This window comes from Bos grunniens, chromosome 8, assembly GCF_055505025.1.
Source record: "Bos grunniens cultivar Pamir isolate PY7600 chromosome 8, Bosgru_T2T1.0, whole genome shotgun sequence".
In the NCBI taxonomy this organism is placed as follows: domain Eukaryota; kingdom Metazoa; phylum Chordata; class Mammalia; order Artiodactyla; family Bovidae; genus Bos; species Bos grunniens.
The window spans coordinates 103,858,528-103,873,697 of NC_141172.1; the positions used below are offsets into that span (position 1 = coordinate 103,858,528).

Here is a 15,170-nt window from a genome sequence, read left to right on the forward strand (position 1 = left end):
CTGGCGATCCTTCCTTTTCTGGGGCTGTTAGCAGCCGGGAGTGGGCGTAGTACCTGTTGTGAAGGTCTCTTTGGCGGGGTTGCTGGACATGTCGGCCCTGCGGGAGATGAGGGCCACCTCGTACTCGGTGTCCGGCTTCAAGTTCCCAATGGAGTACTGGTTCTCCTCGTGTGTGAGATCGATGCTGGTGCGATCTCCTGGCACGTCTTTGATCCCGTACATGAGCTCGATGCTATCAATCTCGGCCAGGGGCTTGGACCAAGTGATCAGAGTGGTGGTGTCTGTGACATCTTTCACTTCAATCTGGCTGGGGGCGTCCAAGCCTGTGACAGGCAGAGGAGACAGCAGTTTTAGAGACCAGGGCCAGTGCCAAATGGCTGAGCAGAGAGGGGGCTTGCAGTCTTCCAAGTGCATGAGTGTACATTTAGCTGTATACTGGCCAGTTGACTTATTTTGTCTTTTGGAATCTCAGTTTCCCATCTGATAAGCTATAAGTATCATCGGAGTCTCTGTGGCGCTAAGCACAGAGGATGACTGCTAACTTGTAGGGTTTTTTTTGTTTGGTTTTTCAAATGTTAATGGAAATAATGCATGCCAAGCATCTAGCACAGAGCCTGCTACATAGTAGTTATATGATAAATAGTCATGATTATTATTATTATTATGACTATCATCATTATCATAAGTGTAAGAAACACACAGCGGGTGTTTCACTTGAAAAACATCGACTCAGTCTCTCTGGTTTTCCAGTGAGACAAAACTCCCTAATTGGTGACTTCTCCATCAGAATAATGGAGCAGAAAACTGAGGCAATGACTATCTTGATAATGTATGGAAAGTTAGCTTTGATGGAAATAACTCAAGCAAGAAGGTCATGGCTATCTCAAGCCTTGTCAGTCTCCAAGTCCTCATCTCAGTCTTCCTCCTGCCCCAAAGGCCTTGTGCTTCCTGCTCCGACAGCGTACCTCTCCTCCAACAGTGCATTGCTGCCTTTGAACTTTTGGTTCCCCTGTTTCTTCTTCCTGAGATTGCTCCTCTCCCTAGAAATCTCCTCTTCATCCTTCAAAATCCCTCTTCTAGGTCACTTTCTAACACAAACCCTTTTCTGACCCTGTTGCAAACAGATAAACACACACTCCCTCCCCTATGGGTAAAAAGTTTCAGTCTGCAGGATGACTGAGCTCTAGAGATGTGTTGTACACCATTGTACCTCTAGTCGACAATACTGTATTACACTCTTGAAAGCATGTTTCCATTGAGTCGGTGATGCCATCTGACCATCTCATCCTCTGTCATCCCCTTCTACTCTTGCCCTCAATTTTTCCCAGCATCAGGATTAAGAGGATAGAGCTCAGGATTAGTGTTCTTACCAAAATAAAAAAGAAGAGCTTTTGAATACTGTACTTTTCTAACTATTCCAAAACAGATTTCTCTACAGTTTATTCAAACTGCATCATGCCATCTATATAGTCATTCATTCATTTAGAGAGTGGGTCTTTGACCTTTCTGAATCCACAGCATACCATCAGGCTTTGTCATCTATGTTTTAACTTTTTTCTAATTATGTAAAAATTTTAATGCATTAAAACATACCAAGCATAAAATTAAGACATTAAGGCATCCAGTCAATGTTTCTTTCTTCATTTTTTTAAACATAGTTAGGTTTGTGTTTTCAGCATTCATGAGAAAACAATATTGAATGAAGGGGACTCGGTTTTATAAAAGGCATGAGAAGGAATAATTCAGAGTCGATTGTGAGAAACCTGCAATGTCTATTTTTTGAACCCTAGGCGTTGATACGTAAGTCTCAGCTCACAGACGATGAAAGTATAAAGTGCATAATGAAACCGATGCTGCAATTCAACAGTGAAGCATGTGTTCTATGTTCTTTGAGGTGTTGGGAGACACCCAAGCCATACCTACTGTCTTTCTTAACAGCCCTTTCATTAAAGAAATAGAGATTCAATTAAGGACGCTGATCTTCTCCTAGCTTGGGATCCCTTCAATCCAGGAGGTTAACATGGTCTTGAGGTACTGTGTGCCAATCACAGTGCTTTGTCACTTTAAGTCTTAACTCTCATGACTATGCCATAGGAAGATACTATGAACCCAGTTTCCAGATGGTGAGTCTGAGGCTTAAAGAAGTGAATCTGCCTAAAGTGGTGGTGAGTGCTGAAGCTAGAATTCAAACTCAGGACTGTTTGGATCTAAAACCCATGTTCCTTCTCCTTAAATGTCAGTGCCTCTCAAAAACATTTACGCATCAGAAATGGTTGTTATACAATCTCTGTATAGAGCCGAGAGGGAAGCAGCTGAAAATGAAAACATTAAGATCCTTTCTTTAAATTTGGAAAAAGACCAGGTATCAGCAAAATAAACAGGTAAGAATCTGCCTCTCAGTGTTAGTATTAATGTGATTATGAAACGTCAGATGTTGGGGTGTTTGTCCTGCAAGAAGAAGAAAATAAAGCAACCAGTCCCCAAATTCAGATTAAAAAGCAAAGGGCAGATGAAAGAAACGCCTTTTGTGTTTCAGTGTGCTGTCTCTGTGTTTGATCTTTTCTCTGCCTTTCTGGTGATCTAATGATGTTTTTCTTGTTGGTGCCCGTCTTCTCCCTACCACAGTGGGATGTTGTCAAGATGATGGAAAACACTTGCTTATAAAAAAAGACAGTCTTATGAATTGAATTGTTGGATCTGAGTTAAGCAAAATGTGCAAATATTTAAATGCAAGATGTTCTTTCTTGTCATTAGTCAACAGATGTAAATTTTCCAATCACTCCCTGCCAAGAAGAGTCAATTCCTTAAGCAGTTGGCATACGTGTTATCTTGAAGAAGATAAAGAGATTTTCCCAAATGTCAGCACAGAATAATTTTATTTATTTATTTATAAAAATTTGCTTCTCTGTAGAACAATTCCAAATTCAGGATTTTTAGTCCGCCCACCAAACGATCTAACAGTGCCACATCGACCCCCAAGCAGCTCTGACATCTTTAGTGCTGCGCTACATTTTATTTGGGTTCCTGTTGAAGAATTAACACTATATAACCCAGAGGCTAGTCAGTGTTATTGGTAATGGGGTTAAAGTCATAAAACTAAACCCGGGCTTAAAACTTCTTGCCCTTACAGGATTAACCACATGGTGTTAGTCAAACTGATTCCGCTTCCCTAAGCCTCAGTTTCTACTCTTGAAAAAGAACAGCATTAATATTTGCCCTACCTCTTTCATTAAGACTGGTTACTAATATTAAATCGGATGGTGTGGTGGCTCATTTGCTAGAATCTCCGGTATTTTCCTGTATCAGCGCCCCCTTTGAAATGTCACACTGAAGCGTCTCTCGTAAAGAGATGGGTCTGTTTCCCCACCCTTTCCATCTGGACTGGCCCTGAGATTGGCTTTGGTGGAAGTGACCCAGTGCTGGTTGTGAACTTGCTCAGCTGCTGTGAGGCCAGGTCCAGGCTAGCCTGTGGGAGGCTGGGGGACTGTGTGGGGCAGAAGGACACCATCCTGGCTGAGGCCATCCCAGGTCAACCAGCCCACACAGATGCTTTAAGTGAGTCCAGTGGAGAAGAGGAAGATTGTCCAACCCCTGATCACAAATGTGCAATCGTTTTAAGCTACTAAGTTTGGAGTTTGTTTTTTAGGTAGCAAAAGTGAATTGACACTGCTGCTCTGTAAGAGCAGAGAAGGCGATGGCACCCTATTCCAGTACTCTTGCCTGGAAAATCGCATGGATGGAGGACCCTGGTGGGCTGCAGTCCATGGGGTTGCTAAGAGTCAGATACGACTGAGCGACTTCACTTTCACTTTTCACTTTCATGCATTGGAGAAGGAAATGGCAACCCACTCCAGTGTTCTTGCCTGGAGAATCCCAGGGACGGGGGAGCCTGGTGGGCTGCCGTCTGTGGGGTCGCACAGAGTCGGACACAACTGAAGTGACTTAGCAGCAGCTCTGTAAGAGAGCATGCTATCAACTAGAGGTGCTTTGCAGTCCAATAAGCTTTACAGTGGTATTAAAGGTAATACTCACGGGTAGTTGTCACTCTCTTCAGGCCAGGGCCCCGGGTATTGTTTTTCACAATGTGCAAGGATATCTCATACTCCTGCCCGGGAGCCAGGCCAGTTTGCCGGTACGTGGTCTCCGGCCTCCGCAGGCTCTTGGTGATCTCTTCCTCATCGTCTTTATTCTGAAATATAGAGGCACCTTCATAAGACCTAAGGCAATGCCAGACCCCTCGTTTATATGATTCATTCATTTTGTGTCCTTCTTTCCTCTTTCACGCTTCCATCTGTTCACTAGGCACTTACTAAGCACCTGATCAGTATGGTGGGTGCTGAGGACAGAGAGACAATAAAGACGCCCTCCCATAGACCTCTCTACTCACCCCTTTGACACTCAAGAAAACTGAGAGGTGTGAGAAGCACAGGCACTCTGGAGCCACAAAATCAGTCCTTCCTTTCATAGATGAAGAAACTGGCATCCTAAAAGTCGGGTGATTGTCCCATCGTCACATAGTTGTAAGTGGCAGAGCCTGGCTTTGAACTCAGGGACCCACTTTCCTGTCTCATATGTGCTTTTAGGCACAGAGAGAAAGGATGCTCAATCTCAGATATGCTTGGAGGCATTTGAGACAGAGACCATTTTATTTTCTTTGTTTAAAACATTATTGGAGTATAGTTGATTTACGATGTTGTGTTAGTTTCTGTTGTATAGAATCAGTTACTACATATACCATTATTATATACACATTATTGCCTCTGAGTGGAGATTTGCAAGACTGTAACAGGCAATCAGAACCTAGAGATGACTTGCCATCTGTTTGTCTAGGCACTCAGTCCTAAATGCCATGCTTTTTGATTTCTTAACATCAAGTGAAATATATGCAAATATGCAGGGTCTAATTAGAGCCTTGAGTGCGTGTGTGCTTGGTCATGTCTAACTCTTTGCAATCCCGTGGACTGTAGCCCACCTGGCTCCTCTGTCTATGGTATATCCCAGGCAAGAACACTGGAATGGGTTGCCATTTCCTTCTCCAGGGAACCTTCCGGGCCCAGGGATAGAACCCACATCTCTTGTGTCTCTTGCATTCGCAGGAAGATTCTTTACCACTGTGCCACCAGGGAAGCCCTTTTAGTTAGAGCCTTGTCCCCCACCCAAAGCCAGGGAAGCAGAGTTGATGGAAAAGTCTGCAGAACCCCATGAGCATCTTTCTGGTTCTCATGGACGAACATGCCTGCTTCTCTTCTGTGCTCCTTACCATATTCCGGAAGATGACCTCCCATGTTTCAAAAGCAATGTCCAGAGGATCCCACTCCACTTCCACAGATGTCTCCTTGATGGACTTGAATTTTAGACCTTCAGGTGTAGGCAGGTCTGTCAGGAAGAGCACAGAGAGGAGGTAAGAATGAGTCCTTGTGTGATGGGGAGGGACAGACATCATTCCACCAAACCCCACGGGGCTGATCGTCAGAGCTGGAGTCTTTTTAAGGGTTCTTCTGGGATGCTGTTGACTTTGAGGCATCATGAAAATTAATATAAGGGCCAGCCATATGATTGAATATTTGTAATTTCATATGCTTAAACTTAATATGAACATAGATGTTAGAATCAGACATATGGGCTGATTGTATGTAATGATCATAAGCTCGATCATTACAACTTTTGTGTGCTTGGTTGAGTTGAACACAATGTCCTGAACCTTAGTTTCTTCACCCAAGAGAAGGAGGGTAAGTATGCCTGCCCCTGGGGAATGTTTTGAGACTAAATGATGTATTCCACAATGACTGCTAGCCATGGTTCCTGGCCTGAAGCACAAGTTTAATAAAAAGCTGCCAAGGTTATTCTTAGGAAGCAAAAAAGGACCAATTTCTAACCACAACTTGCTTTTTAAGAGTGGAGGTAATTTTTCTGATGTTGAACTCTTAAAGGAAGAATAACTTGAAACTTAATGTTTCTACTTTTGTATATTTTAAATATTTGTACAGTGAGTTCCACAGAAAAGTAACAGTAGAACAGAGTATTTAAGACTGCCAGGGTTCAAATTCCATCTCGACCACTTATTAACTGTTTGGTTTGGAACAAGAGGCTTAGCCATTTGGGGGTCTCAGTTTCCTCATCTGTAAAATGGGTTAGCAATAGCTCCTGTCTCACAGGGTTATTGTGAGTTATAGGAGTTAGCATGTGATGAGTGTCTTTAAAAATATTCAGTAAGCTGTAAAAAAATGTATATATATATATGTGTGTGTATGTGTGTATAGCTGAATCACTTTGCCATATGGCAGAAATCAACATTGTAAATCAACTATATTTCAACTTTTTTTTTTTTTAATTCAGTGGACGTCACTGGATTCCAGAGTTTTAGCTGGTATAACTGTATGAAGTCAGCCACTGGCCTGTGGGGCAAAGGTGAGGCAGTAACATGCCGGTGGGGGTGGGTTATGCACTGGGCAGGCAGGGGGCAGTTGAGACTGCCAAGAGGGGTTCTGTGCACTCACATGTGGCCACCCTGGCGCTGACTGGAATGCTCTTCTTGTTCTCCAGGATGGCGAACACACGGATGAAGTACTCCACTCCAGGCTCCAGCTCCCGGATGGTGGCGGACGTCTGGTCTCCAGGGACCCGGAACTGCATTTCCAGGCCATCCTCGTGGGTGGGTGTGTACACGATGAGGTACTCCGTGACCCGCATCTCATTGTCCCAGGCCAGGTTTACGGTCTCTTCCGTCACTTCTGTCACGACAAGGTCTTTGGGAGGGGACACTGGCAGGAAAAAGGAAGGACAGCTTGGGTCAGATGGTGTCAGTAACACACTCTATGGGTCACAGCAGGGGCGTACTTGATGAGTCTGCATTTAAGGAGATTTGGGGCCTCTGTGATTGGCAGGGGAAGAGACAGGTCCAGTCTACTGTGTCTCATCTTCAAAACTTTTGGGGGCCACCCCTTGCCTTCAGGGTCAAGTTCCAGGTCTGCAGTGTGGCTTTCAACTTGTTTCTATTCTTTGGACCTTAGTTCAGATTCAGGCCATCTGCAGGAGAAAGTGCAGCCTGAGCTTGGCTTTCTGCTCTGAACTTCAAGTCATATATCCTTAGCCCTTGAAGGGTGTTGTAGGCTCATCTAGTCCAACTCTTTCCTTTTCTTAGAGGTGAGTGGGACTTGCTCTACTTCGCTGACTCATCAGATTTGGAACTTACTTCTCCCTGCCAGACTGGTGTTCCTTCCATACAGGCCTCCCTGGCTTGGCCATGTCACACACAGAGCCACGTGTTTATTCTCATGTGCTGATGGCTTTAATCAAGCTGATATTCTCCATTACAAGTATATATGGTGGATAAGGGAAGTACAAAGACCCTCATTAAACACGAACATTATTGGTCTTTGTGTGTTTCTCTTGACTTGAATACATGCCCTGTGCTAACTGCTGGGCTAATACTCCTCTAAGGCACTCAGAGTCCTTGGGATCAAGGACAGCAACAAAAAGATGATTTAAGAGACAAGTCTGCTTCATAGGTGATCAACATTGGTCTTTAGCTGAGCATGCGTTTAAAATAGTTTGTTTTATGTAATCTCACTGTCCATTCAATTGAGTTGAATTTTAACTCCATCCAAATAGAGGGATTTAGTTTATGATGTCATATCAGTTTTACATGTCAGTGTGTAGAGTAGGAAAGAAGGTTGATGTTTAGCAAAAGGTAGATAATCATTTCATCTACCTTATCTCGGGCACCGGTTATGAAACTCAGTATAGAGGAGTTACCCAGATTCAGGTACCAGCTGTGTGATCTATAAGCTGTGTGTCCTTGGGACAATTCCAGAACCTCTCTGAGCCTCTGACCCCCAAATGGAAGCTCTGAGACACCAGGGTGAGAGACCAGGGCTCCTTCAAAGAGCGTGTGCTTCTGTGTGTGCTTGTGTGTTTAGGGTAACACAGAGATCTACAGCACGTGCCAGTACCTGACGCCAGTTCGCTGGAGGCTGCTACTCACCCTGGGAGCAGTCTTCCCCGGTGTATCCCTCATTGCAAACGCAGCGGCCAGAGACGCATTGCCCCCAGTTGCTGCAGTCGTTGGGACAGGAGCGCTGTGCACAGTCGGGTCCGGTGAAGCCCTCATGGCACACGCACTGGCCGTCCACGCAGCGGCCCTGGCCGTGACAGTCGCCGGGACACCTGCGCTGCGCGCAGTCGGGCCCGGTGAAGCCCTCGAGGCACACGCACTGGCCGTCCACGCAGCGCCCGCGGCCGTGGCAGTTGCCAGGACAGGCGAGGTCCGCGCAGTCGGGGCCGGCGAAGCCGTCCTCGCACACGCAGCGCCCGTCCACGCAGCGGCCGCGCTGGCTGCAGTCCCCGGGGCAGCGGAGTTCGCGGCAGTCCTCGCCCGTGTAGGCGTCGTCACACACACACATGCCGTTCACGCAGCGCCCGTGCTGGTGGCAATCGTGCGGGCAGCTCATCTCGCCGCAGTCATCACCCTGGAAGCCAGGCTGGCACTCACAGCGCCCGTCCACGCAGCGCCCACGGCCGTGGCAGTCGGAGGGGCACCGCCGCTGCCCGCAGTCCTCACCAGTGTAGCCCTCGTCGCACACGCACTGCCCGTTCACGCAGCGTCCATGGCCGCTGCAGTCGCGGGGACACTGCAGCTCTCCGCAGTCTGCGCCGGTGAAGCCATCATTGCACTCGCAACGCCCGTCCACGCAGCGGCCGCGCTCATGGCAGTCGGAGGGGCAGCGCCGCTCGCTGCAGTCTGGGCCCGCAAAGCCCTCGTCGCACACGCACTGGCCTTCATCACAGCGGCCGTGGCCGTGGCAGGCGTGGGGACAGGCGAGCTGGCCGCAGTCCTCGCCCGTGAAGCCCTCGTCGCAGGAGCAGGTGCCGTTGAGGCAGTGGCCGCGGTCAAAGCAGTCGTTGGGGCAGACGAGTTCCCCGCAGTCGTCACCCGTGAAGCCCTCGTCGCACACACACTCATTCTCCACACAGCGCCCGCGGCCGTGGCAGTTGTGCAGACACAGGGGCTCCCTGCAGTCCTCTCCCGCGAAGCCCTCCTGGCACACGCAGCGGCCGTCCACGCAGCGGCCGTGCTCCTCGCTGCAGGGCACCGGGCATGTCTCCTGGCTGCAGTCGAGCCCGGAGTAGCCTTCAAAGCAGACGCAGGCCCCGTCCACGCACTTGCCCTGGTCGTTGCAGTCGCTGGGACAGGCCAGCTGGCCGCAGTCCTCGCCGGTGAAGCCCTCGTGGCACACGCACTGGCCGTCCAGACACTGGCCATGCAGGTGACAGTTGCCTGGGCACTCGGGCTCAGAGCAGTTGGGGCCTTTCCAGCCGGGTTCACACACGCAACCGCAGCCTTCTGTGCTGAAGTTGCCCCTGCCGCTGCAGAAGGGCCTGGTGTCCACGCGGCCTGCAGGGAAGAGAACAGAGTCTCTCTCTGAGCAGGGGCAGCTCACTTTCTTGGCTTCTACCCACAAAACCCAGATTCAAATTCCATTAGAGCAAGGTGGCCTCTCAGGCTCCGTCTGGCTTGAAAATCAATTGGTTATTGTGTGGAATCAGGTGAGGCTGCCTGGCTAGCTCAGTCTGTTAAGAGCATGAGACTCTTAATCTCAGGGTCATGGGTTGGAGCCCCACCTTGGGCTGGTCTTCTATTTTGGGTTTCCCTGGTGGCTCAGATAGTAAAGGATCTGCCTGCAATGCAGGAGACCTGGGTTCGATACCTGGATCAGGAAGATCCCCTGGAGAAAGGGAATGGCAAGCCACTCCAGTATTCTGGCCTGGAGAATTCCACGGACAGAAGAGCCTGGTAGGCTACAGTCCATACAGTTGCAAAGAGTTGGACATGACTGAGTGACTAACACTTTCACAACCAATGGCACTAGGCAGGCATTCTTAAGCTATACTCTCTGAAATTGTGTGTGTACGTGTGTGTGTGTGTGTGTGTGTGTGTGTGTGTGTGTGTGTGTGTGTGTGTGTTCCATCCCTGGGGAGAAGACTCGTTTTCATCAGATTTTCAGGTATTCCTGTGACTCCAAGGGTTACGAACCATTGCCTGTGGAATGCATCTTGCTGGGCTGTGTTTTTACTTCTCCCATAGTTAGCCAAGGTTAGCCATGTAAGAAAATAAGTGTTTCACCAAGAAATAATTGTTGAACTGAACTCAGTTCTGATGCCTTGATTCAATAACTGTGCCGCATTTGCAAAATGACTTAGACACTCTGGAGCTCAGATTCTCCATCCGTCAGGTGGGACCCATGGCCCACTCACCTGGGGTCGATTGGGTTAAATGAGGACATTAAGGACCCACCGTTGTGCTGATTCTGATTTCCTCTTGCAGAGGGTCTTGGTTCACTTAAGTCGGTATATGTGCTTAGGTGACCAAAGTTTTCTAAATTTTCAGTAACTGAAATGAGGCAGCTAAGTAGTGGCTTTCTGATTCTGCTAGGACAGCTTTCCGTTAGACTCAGCCCCCACAGAGCTCATGTGCATCCATCTTTTCCCACAATGTCTTGGCTGAAGTTGCAGCAGTGGGCGGTATGGCCTCCATGCAATCAAGGGAAAGAAACAAAAAAAACTTGCTCCATTTTATCTGCATCTAAATACAGTTGCATTAATACATTGTATCTCCTTCCTGACAGCCGGAAGGAAGTAAATTTTAAGAAAAAAGTTGGCTTGAAAAGTGAGAATCTAAAACTATGTCATCTAGTATGGTAGCTGTTAGACACATTTGGCCTCTAAACCATTAAACTGTGGCTAGCCTGAGCTGAAACTCCAGTACTTTGGCCACCTCATGCAAAGAGTTGACTCATTGGAAAAGACTGATGCTGGGAGGGGTTGGGGGCAGGAGGAGAAGGGGATGACAGAGGATGAGATGGCTGGATGGCATCACTGACTCGATGGACGTGAGTCTGGGTGAACTCCGGGAGTTGGTGATGGACAGGGAGGCCTGGCGTGGTGCAATTCATGGGGTCACAAAGAGTCGGACATGACTGAGTGACTGAAGTGAACTGAACTGAACTGAGCCTAAATTTTGATGTGCTCTAAATGTGAACTAGAAACACTCTGGATTTCAAAGAAAGCATACAGGAAAAGAATGTAAAATATCCATTAATAATTTTTGTATAGTTTCCAAGCTGAAAGATTATTTACTTATATTGGATGAATGATTAAAATCATTTTACCTGTTCCTTTTTCATTTAATTAGTATGACTACTGGAAAAGTTATGATTAATTATATAAGTGGCTCATAGTTCTAATGGATAGCACTACATTAATGAGTTTTTTAAGCAATTCCTTTGGGTTCTATTAGTCCTATTCTGTAAATCCCCTCTGCATTTTACTAGGGGTTGAAAGAAGTGGAAGATGAACTAATTTGTACATAAACTTTTTTTTTGCCTTGGAAACCTAAAGGATGTCCTACGGTACTCTCAATTTATGATGATTAGGGCTTATTATTATGCTGATTAGCCTTTCCAGCTGGGTTCCCACATGCAGCCACAGCCTTCAGTGCTGAAGTTGCCCTGACCGCTGCAGAAGGGCCTGGTGTCCATGCAGTTACAGTAGCCTCAATTTATGATGATTCGGGTTGCTCTTGATTGGAGCTGCTCTTGAAATAATCTGTCAAAATACTTTCTAGTATTTTGTTTGCTTGTTTTATGAGTGGCAGAAATAGATATTTTCACCTCTGATTTAGCGTTGTTGAGACCCGTGTATTTTTATCAACTTTAGGGAATGGAAATGAAGACAGAATTCCAAAGTGGCAAAATTCCTTAAAAAAAAGATGCACCTGGAGACAGGCAGAGTTCTGGGAAACACAGGCACCGCCAAAGCTCCTGTTTCTCATCACTCTTTGTGTCTTCTCGTGCCAGTTGCTTAACTTTTTTTGAGTCTCATTTCTTAGATCTGTAGAATGGGGGTATTAAACTTTATCTCAAAGGGTTGTTGGGAGGATTAAATGAGACAGTGAATTATAGTGCCTGGTATTGAATTGGCCAAAAAGTTCATTTGGGTTTTCTGTAGGCTACAAGCCAACCCAATATATAAAGGACGTAGTTCACATGTGATCATCATCATTGTTGCCTTTAAACTGGAACGTTTTTTCCTATTTCCCCCAAATTTTACATCACTGTAGGTTGTAACTTTGTGAGAACACCAGGGTATGGAATACTGTCATTTAAGTCCTAACTTGGCCACTTAGATCAGGACCTTGGGGAATCCCAACTTCCTTTTTGGCCTTAGTTTCCTTATTTATACAGCAGGGTGATGGGGGTACATTACTACCTTTCAGAGAATGATCTTTGGGTGAGAAATTTCAAAATACATTATTAGGGTTTCAGGGTATGGCATGAGCAGATGTCATTGTCAAAGAAGTTTTAGAAGTGAAGTGAAAGTCGCTCAGTCGTGTCTGACTCTTTGTGACCCCATGGACTATACAGTCCATGGAATTCTCCAGGCCAGAATACTGGAGTGGATAGCCTTTCCCTTCTCCAGTGGATCTTCTCAACCTAGGGATCAAACCCAGGTCTCTGGCCTTGCAGGTGGATTCTTTATCAGCTGAGCCACCAGGGAAGCCCTAGTTTTAGAAACTAGTACTTAAAAGTAAGATAGGGTTTTTCAAAGCAAGATTTCTCAGAGGCCTGAAAATTCCTCTGAAACATTTGTCACCATGACTCTCCCAGAGCCTATTAGATATGGTTACATTCTCCACAGTCGTGGGTCCATTAAATCTCTTTTGAATGAACACCTTCTGAGGCTGGTTCCCCAGGGAACCCACTCTGGAAACAACTGAGAATCCTGCCTGGCTCACCGTTCCTCCCATCCATACAGTGAGGGGCTGGACCCGTCACCAGCTCCTACCTTCGGCAGACTGCAGGCAGCAGCCCGCTCCCGAGGTGCACTGTTCCCGCAGGGAAGACACCAGGTTCTCCAGCTCCTCCAGTCTGCTCAGAAGCTCCTTGACATCAGGAGCAGCTGCACAGCCACAGGCCCGGCGGGGGATGTTGATGCGGTGAGTGAAGACGATCTGGTTTTCCCCGTCCACCGTGTGCTCCTGGAAGCTTTCCCGGGGCTCTGACGGTGCGGCCAAGTCTTTCTCCCCGCTGGCAGATTCCAGATCCACCGAACACTGGGACCCCACGGGCAGCTTGATATTGTAGACGTGATTGAACACCACCGGCTGGTTTTCCTCTGGCAGGGTGACGTTCATCCCGCTCTGCTGCTTGTGCCGGATGACTTTCTTGAGGACGCCACCTTCGGCCGGAAGGGCAAGCAGTGCTAGGAAGAGGCCTGCCCATAGCCGAGTCATGACCCCCATGGTGGAGGTGAGTTTGGCTGAATGTCTCAGGGTGCTTGTGGTCCTAGGGTATCTCACTCTTAGGTAGAATCGGAGATTCGGAAGCAGAGAGCAGAATCCAAATCAGTTGCTCCTGATCTTCTTGAAGGAGTCCTCTCCTACGAGTAAACAAAGGAAAGCCAAAGCTTGTTAGTATCTGTTGCTAATTGAGTCTGTTGAATATCTGCAGTTCTTAGTTAATTTTGATGTTCTGTTTCCTGTGTTTGAAGATCTCCTTTTATTCCTTCAGTATGTGCTGAAGTGTGGTCATAAAATGGTCTCTAAAAGAATTTTGCAATCATGAAGGAATGATTTTACTCAGAATTCAGTATTTGGAAATATAAGGAGAAAGGAGAAAGGACAAAACTTTGGAATAAGACAGATCAGATGTGGTTTGGATCTAAGCCCTAACTCTGGGCCTTTGGGTGAGTTATATAACTTTTATTTGTCTTATTTTACTTCTGTACAGTGAAGATCATAATATCAGAGTCAAAGTAATGATGTAAGTGAAAACATTGAGGAAATCACTCATATATTCCCGAATCCCTTCAATATTTGCTGAGTGAGCACACTGAGTGATGTGAGGGTCACAGTCGCATAGATGTTGAGGAATTTCTCCCTTCATTATTGATTCTCCAGTCTGAAATTAACTCCATCTGCTGTTTGCCTCTCCTGTGGGAAGCAAAGGTTAAAATCCAAGACTTTAGAAGGCAAATTGAGTTTTTATTCCAGCTTAACATCTTGTAATATGACGGTTGAAACAATATTCTATATCTTTGAACTTTAGTTTCTCTTCCTTTTTATTTCTAAAACTTTAAAATATCAGGTTTTTAGAAGAACTTGACAGAATGTTCCAGGACCAGTTATCCAAGCTATGACCAAGGGCAAGAGATGACTCAGAAATGGTATCCATGAGCCCTTGCTGTCTTCTGCAATCAACAAGTACTTAAACTATTCTTACTGAGTGTTTTTTCTTCCCCTCCCCTCAAACTCATAACTGAAGCCTTAACCCTCAGTGTGACTATATTTGGAGATAAGGCTCTTAGGGAGGTAATCAAGGTTAATTGAAGGTCATGAGGGCTGCATCCTAATCTGATGAAGATTAGGATGTCCTTTAGAAGAGGAAGAGACTCCACATTTCTCTCTGACTTGGCTTTTCTGTCTTGTGCACAGAGGAAAGGCCGTATGAGGACACGGAGAGAAGGTGGCTGTCAGTATGCTTTATTATTCAAATTAGGCTCCTAAGAAGAATTTGTGGATCTTTGATGTAGGCAAGCCCACTGGATGAAAATTATTATGAAGAGGAGAACTTGGCAAGTTGTCTTCTTTCAAGCTACCATAGCCCATCTTAGTTGTTTACTGGACAAATATTTATTGATTGGGTATTCTATTGCAATTGTTTGAACTCTCTTAGCCTTCCACAGAGTCCTTCTTTCTCACTCTCTTCCCATCAATTCTTTGCCTTTTTTTTTTTTTTTTTTTTATGAGGAAGGGCCACGGGCCAAGTTTGAAATGCTTTTGGACTTTTACCCAAGACTTTTGTGTGTGTTGCTAAATGACTTAAATTTCCATCTAAAAGGCTGTTAGAATCGTTGGTTGAGACTTAAAGGCAACGAGTCTAGGGAAATACTGACCAGAGTATGGGCTGAGTGAGGATTTCTCACTCTGTATGTAAGAGACGTGCACTGGCAAAGCCAAATGCTCTGTTGTTTGGAGGAAGGAAATGTGATTCTTGAGGGTTGTGTATTTCCCATATTGGCTCCTGGTGGTCTGAGGGCAACGGGATATTTTTGCGCTTCAGGAAAGACTCATTATAGCTTCAACATGGTGGAAAATGTCTAGACTTTGGAGC

The 15,170-nt window shown here is 46.2% G+C and overlaps 1 protein-coding gene across 12 annotated transcripts in view; it reads right to left on the bottom strand.

Moving 5' to 3' along the window:
- TNC (tenascin C) overlaps positions 1–15,170 on the bottom strand; it is a 102,388-nt gene that overhangs the window by 58,646 nt on the left and 28,572 nt on the right. For all 12 annotated transcript variants that reach the window (XM_086413904.1, XM_086413902.1, XM_086413903.1 and 9 more), the window contains exons 2-7: positions 12,844–13,437; positions 7,985–9,394; positions 6,498–6,761; positions 5,261–5,376; positions 4,033–4,189; positions 54–323 (exon numbers count right to left, since the gene is read on the bottom strand). In XM_086413904.1, the coding sequence (XP_086270030.1) occupies positions 54–323; positions 4,033–4,189; positions 5,261–5,376; positions 6,498–6,761; positions 7,985–9,394; positions 12,844–13,300 (2,674 nt within the window). In that variant the 5' untranslated portion in view covers positions 13,301–13,437. The remainder of the gene's footprint in view (positions 1–53; positions 324–4,032; positions 4,190–5,260; positions 5,377–6,497; positions 6,762–7,984; positions 9,395–12,843; positions 13,438–15,170) is intronic.